Below are 19,840 nucleotides of genomic sequence, written 5' to 3' on the forward strand. Positions count from 1 at the left end.
ATATGTAAATTCATGAAATCATAATCATACTATCAATCATATATAAAATTTTAATTCATCATAATTTCAAATTATGCTTATCATCTTAAATTCATCAATTTCTTAAGTTCTTCTTACCAACCATGACTATGACCATATTTTTTCTGTGGCAGGGTCATAATACCGCGTATCTACTTGCGGTAGGCTGCGAATCATCTGGCAACCAGGTCCTTTGGAATCGCTGATCTCACTGGCAGTTTGTCGCTGGTCTCTCTGGCGACATGTCGCTAGTCTCGCTGATGACATAAACCCTCAGGACAATCAATTGCCAACGTATATGCCCCCATTGGTGGGGTCCTTTACATAGCCAGGTTGTCAAATTCATATCATCTTCCAATTTATATATTATTTTCAAAAATAATATAAATAAATGATATTCGAGTCAAATCAATCATATCATTCTCTATGATCATACATCATCATAATAATTTTTCAACAAATAACTTCAATCATAAATAATTTCAACAAATAACTTCAATCATAAATAATTTCAACAATTATTTTCAATAAATATTTTCAATCACAAGCATGTCATGAATTTATTTAATTCAGAATTTATAATTTATCAGATAAATTCAATAAAAGTAAACACTACTTACCTCAAAAAAAAATTCAAACTAGGAATTCTAGAAATCTTGAAAATTCTTCTCCAGACCTGGTACGTCAAATATCATATTTTTGATCAAAATTTCATCGAATTAAAAAAATTAAAATTTGTTAAAATTCAATGTCCTCACATGGATTAACTAGACGACAGCGTCCAGGATTTTCGAATTGATCCATAAAAATTCTTCTTATATTTCTTTTAATTATTATTATTATATATTATTTTTTTCTTTTTTTTTATTTTCATAAATCCTAAAAATCTAAGAGAGAGAGTAGAGAGAGAAAGTTTCTCTCTTCCTTTCTTTTTCTCTCTCTTTTTTTTTCTCTCTCTTTTTCTTCTTTTTCTTTTCTTTTCTTTTCTTTTCTTTTTTTTTTCTTTTCTTTTCTTCTTTTTTTTTTCTCGGGCTCCTTCCTTGGCCGAAACAGGGGACCGACAGGTCTCCTCCCTTGACCGACCGTTCAGGCCACGGCCGACATGGCGAACCCGACGGCAGGGGGGGCAATCTCTCTCGAGTTCGGAGAGACAAAGCCGGCGGTTGGTTGTGATCGCCGGCGCTGGAAAACCAAAAGGAAGAAGAGACTGAACAGGGATCCCTTCTCCGACAAAAATCGACGACATCCGTCGCCGGCAGTCGTGCACAGAGGCACGGAAAGAAGGAGAAAGAAGAGAGGAAGAGGAGGAAAGCTTACTTCGGTCTTTGGTGACCCCGCCGGTGAGCAATCGCAGCGAGCACGAAACAAGTATCCACGGCTCCAATCAGAGAAATCAGGGAGGAAGAGAGGGGAAAAAGACCAGTGGAGGGCTTCTAAGGAAGGGGAGAGCCTTTTTATAGAGAGCCTTAGGACTCCTGGTGGTCCTAGGACTCCCGATCACCGTGGTTTAATCGGAGAAGAAGATTCCTATTGGGAGTCTTCTTCCCGATTCTCCCGTTCTTCTTTTTTTTTTTTTTTAAATGGGCTTGGGTCTTTTAAATTGGACTTGGGCTTGGGTCTTTTAAATTGGACTTGGGCTTGGGCTATAACAGCCACCAAGGTTGCAGTCCATAGAGTTCCTGAAAGACAAAGCACTCCATGTTAGCCAATGGCTCACCATGGATCTAAACTTCACCAATCTTTTTTTTTTTTTTTTCTTGCTCATTAAGAAGAAGCCAGATGATGTTTTCCTTACCAACACTGGCGAGTTTGTGCTCGGAGACTCATGCCTGAAAAGAACCCATCCCTAGAAGAGAAGGAAATGAAGAGAGAGAGAGAGAGAGATAGAGAGAGAGAGAGAGAGAGTGAAGTGCTAAAAAGGAGTAGGTGCCCCATGGTTTAAACATGATCCCTGGGATGAACGTTAAAAACCACCGGCATGCCGCCTTCGGTTCACCGCTAGCTCTTTCCGACTTTCCGACAACCATGTAGCAACTTCTCATCATTTTATTCTTAAGCATGAGTAACGGGCCAAAATGCAGGTGGTCGAACGAGGATTGAGTGTGTTTTCAGTTCAGCCATGGCCTAGAAGTGGCTGGAAAGTCTGTCCTCCCAACACGTGGTTTGCAACACGTTACATCAGGTTCAAGTAGTATCTTTCGTACAAATCTTTGTTCGTGGAACCATTGGATCGCATTGTGTACATCTTTCAAAGCACATCACCCTCTCCCTTCCATCCGATAGAACATACCGCACTTTGAAAGATGTGCAAAGTCCGATATAATGGTTCACACCGTGAAAGAAAATCAATCAGTCTTTCACACGCGCACACACAGAGAGAGAGAGAGAGAGAGAGAGAGAGAGAGAGAGTACAGGCATATATGGCTAGTCAAGTTAAGATTCTTTGTGGTGCACACTTTGCACTGCAAGCCTAGTACAATCATAGATGGCTTCCACATCATTCAATCATAAAGATTGACGACCATCTAACAATCAGGGATTACATACCATACATTGCTCATTTTATGCATTATACATCATATCCTATTTTCCTATTAATAGCTATTAATCTCCATGACTAAATGATGCGACGGCCATCCAGGACTGCATCACTTTCTGTGGGATAAAATGAATAATGTAGACGACTGAAAACTTTCATTTTAGCAGAAACTTTTACTTAGGTAGAATTCAAGAAGACATATATATTTTTCTATTATGGGATTAGAGAAGAAGACTCCATTTTGTTTGAAATTCATGACGTGGCATGTTTGATTTTTCTATATTTTTTTTAAGAAATTTTTTCCTTGAATTTGAGAAAGGGAAAAGCTCTCTCCTTTCTATCCGTTTAATAGATATATAGACAATAATTATATTGTTGGAGTATGTGCAAGAAGCCAAGAACTGTTCCTGTGTCGTCAAGCTCATATCCTCCTTTTTTTTTCCCTTTATTTTTTTTGGTAAGACTCCATTCTTTTCTGGCCTTGGGTTGCCGGTGAGAGAAGGAATCCATATACTCAGCCAACTCATGCTTATCTGTTAATGTAGAGTCTAGTTATCTAATTTCTGAAATGATATTTACTCTTTATATCTTCTCCAGCATTATCGAGATTTTATACAGGTGTATATTTCCTAGGGTCATGCCCCACGGAATGTGTGGCTGCGTCGAGTTCCCAGCTCGAGTGATGTTCTGGGGCGTGACGAGAAACAAATATGGCATAGAAGGTATTTAAAATGGGATATGGGTAAATTGTCACAATCCAACAAGTTTGCTGTCCAATGCAACAGAGAAATTCTGGCAATATCACTAGTCAAAAGTGTTCAAAAATGCCTCAAACAAAATTGAGTACATAAAATGGAGCTGCATCTCTACGAAGCATTTGCATAAAACATCAAAAGCTCAAGGAGAGAGAGGGAGAGATGAACCTAACATCATTTTAAGACCCATTTATTGAATGAATCATTAGACTGGTGATGTCACAAACACAAAGGTCTTGACATCAAAAATGAATGATAAGATTGGAAGAGCTATGAGTTGCATCAAAAACAGAAGATGTTTCAACATGATTGGAAAGATCAAAGAGAACTCCAAACAATATGACACAACCATTTCAAACAATTTTGATAATAATCAAAGTACTAAATGCTTCACCTCTATATTTTTCTTTGATATGTCTATTGCGAACGTGGTCTTGGATAGCCCTTCTTTTTCAGAGGGCAGTATCATATCCCAGAGATGAGGAGCAACTTCCAGGGGAGCCACCCAAATGCATATAGATAAATGCAAGGTGTTCAAGGACAATAAAATCAGGGGATAATATAATTCAAGGCAACAAAATAAATATATTCAGCTTCACCGAGTATTAACAGTTAAAACAGTTGACTAGCCTTTTGATTGAAAGATGGATTATCCAACATTTTTCTGGTACATAAAGCTAATGTTATGCTAAACCTATCAGATTCTTAGCATAAATCATACATGCAACTCTTACGATACAACAAAGCAAACTTCCTGTGTTCACAACTCCAGTAAGATCATAGGCATTGGAAGGGGGCAAAAATGTCTTCAACCAGATTGGAAAAAATGAGGGGAGTGACATCATACCTCATTGCACACGCACCGGTGAATTAAATACAGCCACCACTATAACTCAAACGTTTTTTCTTCATTTTTAAGAAATCTTCTTTCCATACCTTCCATGAAGCTCTGACTTCATCAAGCTCTGTGTCTGAAATGCTTGTGTACACATCTAAGTTATCCACCCATTCATTCCATGGGGATTTGGACCGATCCAAGAACTTGGATAACTGAGGCAACAGCACAGAAGAGTAGAATTCATCAACTGATTTCTGGATTTCTTCAGATTCAACCAATATTTGCATTTCAGGCCGTATGATGTTTCCGGGGCGGTTTCTCACAGAATAACAGTTAGCCCTAAGGATCAGAACTTCAGAAGGAGCAAGGGGCAGAACAATGCGAGAAAACTTCGCCAGAGACAACTCTATGATATCTTCCGGTAGCAAACCCCGCTTTACGGCCACTGCAGTCCCAACCATTTTCCGGATCTGTGATGGTAACAAAAGTGAAGCACTTTTATGACTTCGACCAAGATATGCACATGCTCAGATGAAATAACCCAGAGATCATTGAAGTAAAAGGTCACACTTCTCACTTACCACAAAACAGGTCATTATCCTATATGTTAGTTCAGTTGAAGATGACTGGAAAATTTTACTATTTATTTTCAAGCTCAGTTCTCCATCATGGTCAATATCTTGGTTAATATGGTTGTTTGAAAACTCACTAATTATTTTCTAAATCAAGAAAAAAAATGTCAAAATACACACATACGTATGCATATAGAATAATGACCTGTTTTCCATCATTGTGGGTATCTTGGTTGACATGGTTGTTTGAAACTCACTCATCCATTGTCTATATTTACCTTTAAGCTCAGTTCTCCATCATCGTCGATATCTTGGTTGATATGGTTGCTTGAAACTTATTCATATGTTGTCCAATTTTAGAAAATATTTTTAAGTCAAAATACACAACACAGTACACAAAAAGGACAATGCCCTGTTCAACCTGAGATTTAAAGGACAATGCCCTGTTCAGCCTGAGATTTATGAAAAGTCTAAAATGGATCCTGCAGTAGAATGAGAAAAAGATCGTGAAGCAAACTTAGGTGGGTCATGTTACCTCTTCCCCCCACAGTACCTTCAAGATCTCCGCATCTGCTTTGCTCATATTATTTGTCTCGAAAGGTTCACCATGACAAATATTGAGTTCACAGAAAAAATAGTAAAATTCAACGGTTCATGATTTTTTTCTTTTAGATGGTAAGCTGCACAGACAGCCCCACAACATTAACATTGAATACACTCTTGCCTAAAGCAATTGCAGAAAGTTTAAAAAAACAGGGCATATAAGTTATAGATAAAAATGTTAAAAGTTAAAAATCTCCAGTCACACTTTACGATGTTTGCAGTACAAATGTCAGACTGGTTTAAAGGGAAAAATGGCAATCTAGCCAGGAATTTCCTAAATATTTAGAGATGTGTGTTAAATAACAATGTTTACTGTGCCATGAGTTTTTTCTCAAAGATAACATGTGGAAATTGTAAAAGAGCTTCTGTGTCACACAAAGAACACCACCATGGTATTAGCTTACCTGATGTAGCATGAAGGATTCCCCCCATATGGACAACTCGATGTAATTAATTCCTGAAAATGTCTCTAGCTGTCCACATGAGCAGCGAAAGATCTTTCTGAAGTGGGATGCATTGAGTCTATCCATTTCATCAGGCTCATGAAGCCATCTTGCACGAACAGTTAGATGGGTTTCTGAGTCTCTAATATCACATTGTAGTTTTCCTGATGAATCATATCCTTCCTCATCAGAGTCACTTTTACACAGAATATTTGGATGTTCTTCACATTTATCAGGTTCTGCCTCCGCAACCTCAGAACTTTCCAGATAATCATTTTCTTCAACATCAGCAGCAAATGCATCCTCAGCATGTCTTGATCTTGTGATTATGTGCCCCTTCTTTGGAGGTTTTTTCCTATATTTGGAACGAACAGTGTAGTTATGGAAAGGATGTTCTCCCTGCAATGAAACCATAAAGCACACTATAGATGTTAGTTTTCTAAGGATCAACTACCGTATGGTATTAGATTACGAATTTTTTTTGTATTCCTTAGATGCTCATGACAGGTATGCACTCCAGTAACAGCATGTAAAAAATTTCTAAACTTCTTATGCACTGAAAATGGTATCCGCACAAGTCTTTTCAGATATTTTAGTTCTATAAGAATGTCTAAATTCTGATCTAATATTACAAACCTCTTAGTATGATGGACCCTTCTTTTTTTTTTTCTTTGATAATAAGCAACCATGTAGTTAGACTGTCCTGTGCAAACTCAGATGCCACCTCCTTACGTCTAAGAAAGCTTTTCATTGAAAAAAAAAAAAAAAGGTAAATATTTACCTCTGCAAAGTTGGATCTGGTAATAAATTTGACTAGCTAGCTATTCCATGAATGCTTAATCATTAGTTATATTCATGGATGCATGAAAAAATACTTCGGGATGTAAGCGGGAAAAAAGAAAGTAGATGCATATGGATCAATGTGTGTAAATTTATATATGCAAACACTAAATTAACAAAATGAACAGAAAATTTCAAACTCCATGCAAAAGCCAACAACGAATGTATACCTCAAATTTTTTCAGTATATTGTTGAATTGACATAAGTGGTCGTCAACTTCTGCAGAGCTGCAATCACTAGTGATCCCAACAATTTCAGCAGGAAGGAGATAAGAATACATGCGGACAGTGCATTCCCTTCTTGCATCAAAACTCCTACAAAAATCAGTATAAAATGACTAATGAGAGCTAAGCTAAGACAGAAGCAAGTTTTCTTTATACAGTCATCACCTTGGAAGAGAAAAGGTGACAAGTAAATGTGTTCACCGTTTTAGTAAGAATTTTGATACTGCTAAAAGAGTCCGCATAACACATTTCATAAAATATATCAACTATCTCAGGAAGCTGGCAATAGTCTAATTCCCTTTTCCTCTTGCATAACTTGGAAAGAGTTGAAAGTACATAAACTAGAAGACAATTAAAAAAAAATGTCAGTTGACAGATTGCCAAGTAGCAGTCTACACACTTCAACCTCCAAGATCCTGAAACAAGGACTCTACTGCGAAATAGGATTTAATTTACAAATATAAAAAATATAAATATATTGAGATATACTGATGACCAGGTACGTTTACTGGCCTTAGCAATTTTAATAAACTAAAAGTTATATTTACACCATCATAACAATAAGAAAAGGAAGAAGAAAGTATTATCAACATTCAAAAAAAAAAAAAATTCAAGCATCTGCAATTGCAATAAGGTGTTCTTGACAGGAAGTGTCTAGTGCCAAGACTTGTAGCTGAAGGAAACAAGATATTCCATTCCTCCAGATGCCATGAAGTGGCATGCTATCAAGTTGTGTATGTGCCTAAGTTTTGGTGCTTCAGAATTTTAAAAAGCTGAAGCATCTAGATACCACAACTGAGCACTCACAAATTTGGAATTATATAAAAAACGATCATTAGAATAAATGTTGATGTGACTGTGATGAAGGTAATGTTTAGTAATGCCTGCACTATTTATGCATGCATGCATTTTTTGCATGTATCTCCTGGTAAAACACTATGACTGCAGCATGGGGATTGTTCGAATTCACCTAAAAAGCAAACAAAGCATGCAAGGCATATGTATCCACAATGAAGTGCACAGAAATAGAAGGCTGGCAACTAAGAATTATGAGAGAAGGAATGCAAGTAACAAAGTAATTTGAGGTATGAGCTACTTTTTTTTCTTTTCTTTCCGCCCAGGACCATCAAAGATATAAGAGTTTCAAGGTATGGTAGTATATGTTGTATATATTTTCCTTCAGGTAGCACCAGCTTGTTGAGAAACTAACAATATAGTAACATCCAAACTAATAATAAAAAAATGAATAACAAAACATGCATGTTTTAAGGATTTTGTGACGTAATTTGTGTCAAAGAGACACAAATTTCAGAATACAGTCACAAGTTTTTTTTTTTAATAAAAAAATGCCATGTTTTATTTCCATAGTTGCTAAAAAGGCATGTAAATTAACTGATAAAAAAATTCAGGTACTAGTTCTCACTTTTGGGATGGTAATACACTGAAAACTCTGACGTTGTTGGGTAGGTTAGAGTTAACACAATTTGCAAGAAGCATGCCACTAGGATCCTCCCTCCATGCATGTTCAGGAATCTCCATCTTCAATGAAATCATGGTCGCCAACGAATGCACCTACGATATGTTGAGTTTAGAACAAATAAGAAGTCAATTACTCTAATGTAATCACATTCGAAACAACTAATAAAAGGTCAAAAGATAAAAGAGGAACTAAAGCAACAGCAAAGCTAGAACCACAAACACATCCAAAGATGCAAGTGACAGTTGCATTTAAAATAAATGAGAGGTGCTGTAAAAGTTTTTTGTTCCTTCGATATAGGATTATTACGGTGGGAGAGATTGCATTAATACATTTTACCATCTTAGGAGGTACACTTCAAGGAGCAATTATTTTGTTTTGTTAACTTAAGAAATAAGAAGTATAAGGATTGTAATGCAAAGAATATTTTCTATCTTCTACCATACACAATGAGAAGCATAAAAGTCAGGCCATGCGAGGTTTGTGGCCACTGAAGCCTTTTACACAAATGGTGGCATCTCATTTCTTGAGTGGTGAAGCTCCTGTTCGCTTCCCTTTTCTCTCCTAAGACCATCTTATATCTTTCTCTCATTGTCAATAGAAATAGAGCCATTGACCAGATCCTCTTGCATGCATCATATGTACCAAAATTCTAGTTGCACTTATTGGAGATGGTTTGTAAATATAAGCATTGGTATTGTTCATCAGATGCATCTGAGAATAAACTATTAATTGGAATTCTGGTTCTAAAGTAGCATAAAGGTGTAAAGATATACCTATACAACATAATCAAAATATGGAAAGTGAAAAAAGTGTTCCCATGAATTATAAGAAGATTTTTACCTTGCTTTTCATTTCTGATATCAAGTGATTTCTTGGTATAATAACAAGGTCATTAGTAGAAATCTATCCATAAAGCCACATTTGTGAAGATGCTCAAGATACATTTACAAAGAGAACTTTAACAGACATTTGGAAATTTCAGAATTCTGCTGATAAAGAAGAGGCTGTAGCAGGCCAATGTTTTATTTTTTATTTTTATTTTTGTAAAGTCACCTAGTTTTGAAGTCGAAATTCAGTTTTTGGAGAATGGTGTTCGGAACGCAGTTAATCTGAATGATGACAACAGTGCAGCTTACTAACAACTGAACAACTAAAATAAAGAAAAATGTCACGTTACATTTAAATAAAGGAAAAGGTTCACATGTGATCTCTTACTCCTTTGTCAGTTCTGCTACTCCTGGCCCACCCAATTTTGTGCAAATCCCCGTAATTACTGTCACGAATCCCACCTGCCTTGAAGATAGCAGACTCCAACTCTGCTTCAATTGCTACACGTCAAGATTGGAAAGCTTTAGCAAAGGCCCATCCACGCTAAGCTGATAAAATGCACGATACCATCAATACTTTCACACATAACACAGACAACGAGAAAGAAAATAGAAAAGGACCTTCCAAGACTAGTATATATGCGGAAATATCAGAGTTGGGCAAGATTTCCGCAAGATGCAATCTTTATAAAATCTGAGCTCCTTTCAAAAAATTTTCATCTTAACAAATACCATTACGTCACTTCCATTTTAATTTCAGATAAGTGAAAGATTAAAACTTTGGCAGAAAAAAAAAATCCATAACCAAGAACATTTATTTTAACTATCATAAAAAATGCAGAAAGATTATTCTTCGTGCTCTTACTCGATAAAGAATGGCTATCTCGCTGCATCTGAAGACCTACAAAATTAAAGATTATCAACGTTAGAAAAAATATATAATTCGACAACAGAAATATCTTAGCAAAGAGAGAAAGTTAATATGGAGATACCTCTGTAATCGGTTCCCACATATCCGACGCGCATGACGACCTTCTTCTTGCGGAAGGATTCCCATCTCCTTCCGCCATGATCGGTGGCCGGAGGAGGAGTAGGAACAGAAGAAGAGCATAAAACCCTGAAAATTCTCGGGTTTGGAAGCAAGCAAAAGGAGCTAGAGTTTCGAAGGAGGGCGAGCGAGCTAGGGTTCGGGAGGAGCCATGGAGAGAAGGGTAGTCGCACCGAAGAGGCGGCGGCCATTGCGAATCGAATGGAGCGAACAAAGAGACTCGGCGGGGAGAGAGAAGGCGGATGGATTAGAACCAGGGGAAGTCGCCCGGTCTCACGGACGGCTAGACGACCCCTCCGTTAGTATTTCTTGCTACGAGATTCGTGCGATAGATGACGCGATGCGCTCTAAATTCTTAAAAAATAATAATAATAATAATATAACGTAGGCTGCAAATAGATTGGATGCAGGTATAGAATACTGGTCGAAATTTCGGGCCTCTGTCAGGTGGGCCAAGGCTTGGGTTGGGTCGGGACCGGATCTTATTTTGCCAGGCCTGCTAATTGCTCTCTTCTCTTTATTATTAGTAACCCCGGCCCGACGGTGCGCCGGTCTACCCAAGCCCCAAACCCTTCTCTTCACGCTCTACCCTCTCCTGCCGAGTTCCGACCTTTCTATTTCCCTCTCTCGGCCAAGAAGACCTAGGAAAGAAAGGAGAAGATAACGAAAGGGAAAAAGAAGCAAAAAAGGTCCCTCTCTTTTCTCTCTCTTGTTCGTTTTCTTTAATAAATATTGTGGTATGTGATAAAAAAATATTCTGTGAGGAGTAATCGGAAGAAGAAAATAACTAGAGAGGTGAGTATAAACCTTTACATGGTCGTTCTATATAGCCTTGGATTTGTCCTAGTTTTGTGGCTGATATTAGTGGCTCTTTCTTGTCGGATTTATAGGGGAAAAGATATTGAAATTTTATGAAGTCATTTGAACTAGTTATCGGTTCCTCTGTTCGAAGTTTGATTAGCAGAGAAAATATTAATTTTTGCCCACTTTTTCACTGATTGAATTGTTACAGTAGGAAGTCTTCTGTCTCTGTTGGAAAAATGTTCTTGGAATTAGGCAAGAAAATGTGGTATTAGCATTTGTTTCTGCCTTTTTCCTTTTTCCATTCATCCCTTATTTGTTTTATTGGGGTGTTGAGGGTTTAAGATTTCACTGGGTGGTGTTTTTAGTTTTTTGTTTTAGGGTTGGAGGTTGGTGATTGTTCTTATGTTTTATGACTTTGTCTAACTTGGGTTCCTATTTCCTGTTCTTCGTTTTCTTTCTATATGTTAATTGTCTACCTGATTCATATATTTCAACAGGTCTTAGTGTTTGTTCCCCAGATGATAAAGTAGATTTTTTTTTTTTTTCATTTTCCCCGATCTTAAGTTCTAACCATCTTAAGTTCAAACCAAATCAACGATCACCAATGCTGTATGCTAACACTTTTTGTAAAATGAAACTCTGAGTATGAAATAAATCCCTATGTTAATTAATTCTTAGATTAGCAGATGTGCTAGTATTATTTCTTCAGAGTATGATAATTTTGTATATATCCAATTTATATACAAAACTAATTACACATGATTCTTTGATTCTAAAAGCAACTTCAGAATTTAGGGTTTTCAATTTTAGAAAGATTTTTTAATGAAATTTGGACAGGATATTGGACAGAATATGTACAGTCCTGGACTCAGACTGTTATCACTTCTCCTGTGCAAAACTACACTTCTTTTATGAATCTGTTGTCTATGTACTATTGATAATTTCAGGAAACTGCGATGCAATTTTTTTATGCCACCTTATTAACAAGGCATGAACAATTGTGTTTGTGATGTTTAAAGAATCACTATTGTTGCTTTCACCAAATTCATAAATTTAGAAGCTTCTATGACATGCCTCTGCTTTTTGGGTAAATTTACTTTATAGGACTCATGAGCCTCTTGTTATTAGTTGTCTCTATGTGTTGGGCTAATTATAAAAGGTGGAAGATTTTCTTGGTTCAATGAGCATTTAGGACCAATCTAGATTTTGTTCTTGGTAGCCTTTAATTTCTTGGTGATTGTTGCTCTCTCCATGTTTTGAGGTTCCTGGACTAAGAAATCTGCTTCACATTTCCAGCAGGAGTCTGGCCAGTCAGCAAAATCCTAAATAGTCAGGGAGTTATTTAATTGTGTCTTTACAATTCATTAAAGTTTATTCGGTTTTGATGTAATATATTGTGTCAGTGCTGTCTGCTTAATGAGCTGTAGTGTCTCTCTTTTGGTTGGTCTCTACAACTCAAACAGTTCCTTCTTTGGCAACTTTTGACAAATAAGATGTTACTATGATTTAATCATAATGATTAACGTGCCTATGGTTGGGTTATAATGATGCTTGCTATGCTGTATTTATGACTAGAGCAAGGTTCGTAGTTCTGATTTCAATACTTATATTGGTACATTTTGGTATAGTGTTGGCATGCGTCTGTTCGTGGTACCGACACTTGGTACATCCCTTGTCGCGAGTATTAGTTTGCCAGTGGTACAGTATTATATTGGCACCCCTGGTATTGGGCGGTACAATTCAATATGAGGTACCATTAACTAGAGTATGTATACACCTAATTTTGAAAATTCTGAGGAACAAGGTCAACACTGAGGTCCCAATAATACTTTCTCTGGCTTGGACAAAGGCTGTTTGTGAGGGGTTTCAGAATACTTCTATTAGAAAATGTGGAACATCATGATTCCAAGTAATTTCGCTTTTCTGTGAAAAAATAATGTTTACTAGCATTTCTTGTGCTATGTATGATGTCTCTTGCATGTGCAGATGGCTAGATGGGATGAGATTTTGACACTTCCAGTGCAGAATCCACCAACCTTGGAGTTTTCTGCTGCTGATATTGTATGGTCCAGGGTGGAAGGCTGGAGAGAGCAGATGGATAGGCTTGCACTCATTCCCTTCTCCCGCGTAAATGATTTTGTAAGAGGTGAATCTAATAATAAAGAGTGCCCCACTAGATTCCATGTTGAAGCAAGGAGAAGGCGTCCTCCTGAGATGGCTTACAAACCAAAGGTGGATGGGATTCTTGAATATATTTTGTAAGTACTTATGTTTTGAATGCTTGTGAAATGAAACCCTATTTTGTGTTAGTACCAGTTAAAAAGCAAACCTCTGGATTGCTCAAGTGCTGATATGACTGTAGTGTATATGTCTTCAGAGCCATGTACTTGTATACTTGCTAATATAGCTTTTCTTTGGTACTTCACTTTGCTATGCCTTGTAACCATACTTTCTGTTTTCTGCCTCTTTATCCTTTCTCTCATCTCTTAATTCATCTAAACTGGTCCTTTCATTGAATAAATGCATGTTAACTAGATCGATATAGTCTAAGATATCTAAGAAGTTAGTAAACATTAATTGGCAATTTGACTTGTGATACTGTTTGCACCTTCAGTAAAATTTTATGCCGTCAACCTTTTGTTGTTTGTGAGAGAGGATTGGTGCTTGAAATAGAGATACAAACCAAGTTTATATTGTCTAAGATTTTTAAGAATGTCATCAGTATTTATTGGTAATGCGACTTGTGGTATTATGTGCACCTTTGATGAAGCTGTATGTCATGAATCTTTTGCTACTTATAAGAGAGGATTGGCACTTGCACAAGAAAGGTTCAAACACTGTAGTATATCTCATCACTTCTGGTATTGTGATAGATGCAATTGAATGCAGGTATTGGTGTTCCTTTGGTCCAGATGATCATAGGAAGGGTGGTGTTGTTCGTCCGAGTAGGAATTATACTGCAAAGAGGAAGACTCCTGCTGGCCGGCCAAATACAAAGAGAGGTTGTGTCTGCCATTTCATTGTAAAGCGACTTATAGCTGAACCATCAGTTGCACTTATCATATATAATCAAGATAAGCATGTGGACAAAAAAGGGTTACCCTGCCATGGCCCAATGGACAAGAAGGCTGTTGGAACACGGGCAATGTTTGCACCTTACATTTCAGATGAGCTTCGTCTGCAGATTATGTCTTTGCTCTATGTTGGTGTTCCTGTAGAAACTATCATGCAGAGACACACTGAAATGGTAGAGAAGCAGGGTGGACCATCTAATAGAGATGATCTTCTCACCCACAGGTACGTCCGGAGGTTGGAGAGGAAGATCAGGCGTTCCATGTATGAGCTGGACGCTGATGATTCTGTGAGCATTGGCATGTGGATTGAAAACCACCGGGATCACATTTTCTTTTATGAGGACTTCTCTGAAACAGATCCTTTTGTTCTGGGTATTCAGACGGAGTGGCAGCTTCAGCAGATGATTCACTTTGGCAACCGGAGTCTTCTAGCATCTGATTCAAGGTTTGGCACAAACAAGTTAAAGGTCTGTTCGCATTCTTGCTGTTTTGATTAGTTAATATGTGTTGCTTGTGCAAATTGAGTTCTGACACGTGTCCTTGATTCATAATTGTAGTATCCAATATACAGTCTCCTTGTTTTTGACTCAAATAACAACGCAATCCCGGTAGCTTGGATTATAACACCAAACTTTGCGAACGGGGACATACATAGATGGATCGGTGCTCTATATGATAGAGTTCATTCAAAAGATCCGACATGGCAGTTGGGTGGTTTCATTGTTGATGATCCTTCAGCAGATGTGCTTACCATCAGGTTACTATTAATGTTATCCTTGTGTTGGCTGTTTTGTCTAAGCGAGGTTCATAATCTCTGACCTGTCTATGGTAATGCAGGGAGGTGTTCCAATGTTCAATATTGATCAGCTTCTGGCGTGTTCATCATGCATGGCGTAAAAACTTGATGGAAAAATGTTCAGCACCAGAGATGCGTGCAATGATGTCAAGAAGGCTTGGAGAAGCAGTATCCAGTATTTGCAGAGGAAGTGGTGATATGCATTTATTTGATGCTTTCCTCGAAGATTTTGTTGATTGTTCAGATTTTTTAGACTACTTTATGGCGATATGGTTTCCCAGAATCGGTTTGTCTCTGTCTATTCTGTCAAATTGTATTTTAATATTCATCCTCTGAAGATGCTGGTTCAATCTCACTCCCTTTTTCTTCTAAATCTTTTAGGTGTATGGACTGCTGCCTTAAAAGCTCTTCCTCTTGCTAGCTCAGAGGTTTCTGCAGCCATTGAGTGCTATCATCACCTACTGAAACTGAGGCTGTTAAACGAGAAAAATCCAAGTGTTTACCAGCGTGCAGATTGGCTGATCGATAAGTTAGGTACCAAGGTACATTCTTATTACTGGCTGGATGAGTATTCTGGGAAAGACAATTTTTCCCGTTACTGGAAGGATGAGTGGAAAAGTGGTTTAACATCATGGCGCCAGGCATTGCAGATTCCTGACTCAGATGTTGTATTAGATGGTAAGTGCGCCAAAGTAGTTAGTCAGAAAGATCGAGAAAAGATGCATACTGTATTGAATCCAGGTTCCGAATTTGCTATTTGTGACTGTGGCTGGTCAATGATGGGAAATCTCTGTAAACATGTAATCAAGTCAACTAAGATATATCGTGATAGGGGATTGGCTGCATCATCAACAAGTCTCTTTGAGTATAACAGGACTTTGATGAGTATACTTAACTGCCCACCACACGATTCTGTAATCCGTGACCATGCAGTTGCTTTGGCTGTTTGTGTTCAGACACAGTTAAATGCTCTATTTGACCAGGAAAATAGTGTCACGACATCAGGTCCAAGGGAGGAGCAAACAACTAATGACCAGAGCGTATCTGCCACTGAAAACTTTGACAATGCTGATAAAGATTTGATAAATGGGTGCCAGTCAGTTTCTGACAACAGGGATGAAGTTTCGGGAAATAATAGCCATTCTGTTGCCAAGAAGAATAGCACTGCAGTGGAAAGCATCAGCAACAATGGGCCAGATGCTGTTATGCAATCTGTTGAGGTTCCAAGTAGGTTGTTACCCACTGAGCAATTGGCCATTGATGATATTTCTGCAAGTAACTGTGCAGAGTATGAAACAAGAAATTTGTTAGATAGAGCTAACACTTCAATGGATGCTTGCGGTGACTATGACGCTATCCATGTAGCAAATACTGATCAAGTCGGTGATGGTGCTCTCCAGAACTCCATTGCTGAAAAAATGATGGATATTGATCCACACCTTCAGGTCTTCCCAACAGCATCAGGTTCTGGAGTTTTGAATGGTCTTGCAAAGGAAGAGAATGCTTTCCAAGTATCTGGTGTTTTAATAGACAATAAAATAATGGATAAAGTTTCAGAAGCTCATTCCTCTGATCCTATGGTTATTGACTCAGTCGGGGTCTGCAATGGTGTCTGTGATGGTACTGAAAAGAATCAGTTGATTGTCCATGAGCATCAGGGAAGCACTGTTGAGACTTCCAGTCTTGACCAGAATGATGGGGCGTTAGGCAGTAGGATTGCAGATACTGTGGAGAATAATGGTAACAAAGGTACGATGATTGGTAGAAATTTAGCTGACGGTAATGGTTGTGCTGATGTTGATGGAGATGTTGATGGAGTATTTGGAATGTCGAACCTTGGATCTCATAACCCTGATGGTAAGGAAGTGGATGCCAATGAGGTAAACATTTCAGAAATGGACTTGAGACCTTGCTTCGTTTTTGCTACGAATGATTCCAGGGAGAATGTTTGCATTGACCAGTTCTTGGATGTTGCTCAAGCTGAAGAGAAGATTAGTGCTGATATTAGGGAGAAAGTAGTAGATGATGGTGGTAGGCCTCTAGAAGAAACTACTAGTAATGCACAAACAAGTTCAGACATTGGCAGATTTGACCCAAGTGCAGATAAGCACTCTTCTGTGATGGACATTGAGGTTTCTACTAATCCTGTTGAAGAAGTTCAGGTTGTTAAGGATTCCTCTGGTCTTGATAGGAAAGATGGCGTGGAAGTAGCAATTGATGCTTCATCTGTTAGTAATGGGACTTCCAATGACACAGAGGAGGAGTCCAGTAATGGTCATGTTGTACATAATATGACACTCACTGAATGTTCGGCATTGGGACAATAGTAAGTAGTGTCTTGTGATCCCTTAAATTGATTACTTCCTAGTGTGTCAGTGGAGACAGGTTCCACCTGCGAATATTCGAACATCATTGATATTTGAAAGAAACTGCACGGGAGAAGATCTGGCTTACTGTTTGGAGCTATACTGAATGGAGATATGGAGATGCAAGGGAAGGGGTCTGGACTACCATCTTCCCGGTAATATTTGTATCAGCTTGGCTGGGGGTAGTAATGTTTGTGTGCCATCTGGATATTTGGGGAATTATGAGCTACATGTACCGGTAAAATTAGATCGAGTGACTTTGGATATCTCTTTGCAAGGAAAGTGCCTGTGTAGCTCCTGAGTGTTAGGTGTGGTCGGACTAATTCCCACGGAAGCTTCTTCAGATTTTCTGCCACAAAAAGTCACTACAGCATCTCCCTGGGGGTTCTGATCTGCTTGCCAAATGGCTCGGTGCATCCTCCACCACCCACCCCCCACCCCCTGGAAAACAACCAAAAAAAAAAGAAAGAAAACAAAGAAAAAAATGGGAATGCTTTGAAGGTGGTTCGATCTGGAGGATGCCCATGAGGAACTTCACTGAGGATTATCAGACCAACAATCCTGTGCATATATACCTAGCCTGCATATGTTCATTTGAACATCAGTAAGCATTGTGGACCTACCTTGAGTCATTTGTTTGGTCGTCTTTGTTCTATAGCCTGCATAATTCCCAATTTGGCTAATTGATGATCATGATTCTTTAAGCTGAGTGCGGGTGCGTTGTTTGGCAAGCAAGGCTTGTACATTTTAAGTAAGAACCCTGCTTTCTAGTTTCCAAAATGTGATTACTAATTAGAGGACATTGGGTACATACACTTTGACTTGACATGATTTTCATTTTTGTATGATTGATTTAAGCTTTAGCAATACTTAATTACATATATCTTAGTACATTTATCTTTCTTCCTGTTCTTGCCAAAGGCATTCTTCATTTGGCTTGATCTTGTTCAGAAATCAAGGTGAAGAATAACGAACATCAGACTGCCAACATGGGCAGCTATTGCAACTGCACTTTGCTTGATGGGTTGGTTAGATCCAAGTGCCTAAGTTCTTGCCACTTGTTGCAGCCCAAATTTATCCAGATGATCTCATGGTGTGAGAGAATCTGGGAGACACTGGAAAAACTTTACTGCAGCATCATCTTATGCAACATGAAATGGTTTTGTTAGTGGAACTTGGAAGTGTCAACTCTGATTTAAAGCAGAAAAGTGAGTATGATTTTTCATAGTAATGCAATTCTTAAGTTGCTTATGGCATTCCTTATTAATCATTAAAGCCTTCCAAGCTACATATATGCACTTATTACCATGCTTCAGAAAGCAATTCTAATACTCTCTTTTAACATTTGGAGCAGCTTTTACACTTTGACTACTTTATGTTGTTTTCTTCTTCTTCTTTTTTTGTTTTTTTTTGTTTTGTTTTGTTTTTTTTTTAATTTCATCATCCAATTTTTACTCCATGCTTGTAAGCATATATAAGGTATCCCTAGAATGAGCTTGGACATTTAATTGTTTCCAACTTTAATTTAATTTCTGCTGAGTGACTCCAATTTTTTATATTGGGTTGTCTTCTCTGATAATGATTTACCTTTATCATTTTCTATCTTTCTCAGTGTTTCTTCCTTTTTGAAAACAGTTACATTCTTGGGTTTCTCGTCTTGTTCAGTTGCTAGCAGTTTTTATTCTTCCTTTTGTCGTGGCATCAAAATCTGAGTTTTGAGCTAGATGTCCTGTTAACCTGTGATGCAGTGGGATAACTTTCGTATTTGTGTTGCAAGACTAATTTCCATGTTATCAAAGTTTACTTCACAAAATTGGGCAAGTATCTTTCTCGTTTACAGATTTCACTCAGGTACTTTGTCGATATCTTCTTTTGTTGCTTCATCATGGGGCTAGCAGCCTTTAAATGGAACTGTGCTCCTTCAGGAAGTCTTTCCTCCATTAAAGTAGGTACTTTTCATTTCCAATATGTGGTGAAGGCTCTGATATGTCGGCGAATGCATTTCACCGTCATCAAGGAGTTGTAGCTGCAGGCAGTAATATCTGGATCAGAAGAATATTGAATAGAGTAGTAGATGATGAGTAGCAACAGAACACTGTTGTAATAACCGCAAGTGAATATGATGGATGAATTGTCAAAGATTATCAATAGGCATTATAATTTGATCTGAGACTCTGATTCAAGATGTAGGCAACTTGGAGGTATTGGATTAATTTGGAAGTTACATGTTATAATGGCTTTGAAGGAAAATGTTACATTTGACATCCTGTTATGTATTCATGTAAATAAACCTTCAGTTGGTTGAATTTATTATGTGCTGGCTCGCTGTAATCCTGGCTCTTCTAATGCAAATCATCTCATAGAATGGAGAGTGATGCACATAGCTGAGTTATCATATCGATTTGTATAGCTTAGGCCAAGGATGGATTCAGCTGGTCTGCTTCATGTCTTTGCATGTCTTGCGTTGTCCCTTCCGAATCTGAACCATCCTTTACCTCACGATGAAAGCCTAATTATGATTGACTGACTCATTGAGCATGCTAGTGACTCAAAGTCTGTACCGTTGAGGCTCGGTTAACAAAATTGAAAAAGAAATGAAGTGAGAGAAGTTA

At 38.0% G+C, this 19,840-nt stretch overlaps 2 protein-coding genes across 4 annotated transcripts; one reads left to right on the top strand and one right to left on the bottom strand.

Annotated features, from left to right (window-relative positions):
• Nucleotides 1-3,874: 3,874 nt before the first annotated feature.
• LOC105044781 (putative tRNA pseudouridine synthase) lies at nucleotides 3,875-10,471 on the bottom strand. Its single transcript, XM_010922790.4, has 7 exons — nucleotides 10,133-10,471; nucleotides 10,006-10,041; nucleotides 9,529-9,641; nucleotides 8,257-8,405; nucleotides 6,779-6,923; nucleotides 5,730-6,167; nucleotides 3,875-4,620 (listed from the first exon to the last, which is right to left on the bottom strand). The coding sequence occupies exons 1-7, from the start codon at nucleotides 10,377-10,379 to the stop codon at nucleotides 4,183-4,185; spliced, it is 1,566 nt and encodes a 521-aa protein (XP_010921092.1). The 5' UTR covers nucleotides 10,380-10,471; the 3' UTR covers nucleotides 3,875-4,182.
• A 249-nt stretch (nucleotides 10,472-10,720) lies between these two features.
• Nucleotides 10,721-19,559, top strand: LOC105044782 (uncharacterized). Of its 3 annotated transcripts, none has more exons than XR_012141356.1 (7): nucleotides 10,721-10,877; nucleotides 12,979-13,250; nucleotides 13,882-14,533; nucleotides 14,624-14,823; nucleotides 14,904-15,148; nucleotides 15,244-17,979; nucleotides 18,150-19,559. XR_012141356.1 is itself a non-coding variant. In XM_010922791.4 (6 exons), exons 2-6 carry the CDS (start codon nucleotides 12,979-12,981, stop codon nucleotides 17,187-17,189), a joined length of 3,315 nt encoding a protein of 1,104 aa, XP_010921093.1. In that variant the 5' UTR covers nucleotides 10,733-10,877; the 3' UTR covers nucleotides 17,190-18,130. The 3 variants fall into 3 exon arrangements, 1 of the variants encoding a protein (XP_010921093.1); XR_012141355.1 differs by having other exon boundaries at nucleotides 18,180-19,559; XM_010922791.4 differs by lacking the exon at nucleotides 18,150-19,559 and having other exon boundaries at nucleotides 10,733-10,877; nucleotides 15,244-18,130.
• Nucleotides 19,560-19,840: the final 281 nt, after the last annotated feature.

This window comes from Elaeis guineensis, chromosome 5 (assembly GCF_000442705.2).
Source record: "Elaeis guineensis isolate ETL-2024a chromosome 5, EG11, whole genome shotgun sequence".
NCBI classification, from domain to species: domain Eukaryota; kingdom Viridiplantae; phylum Streptophyta; class Magnoliopsida; order Arecales; family Arecaceae; genus Elaeis; species Elaeis guineensis.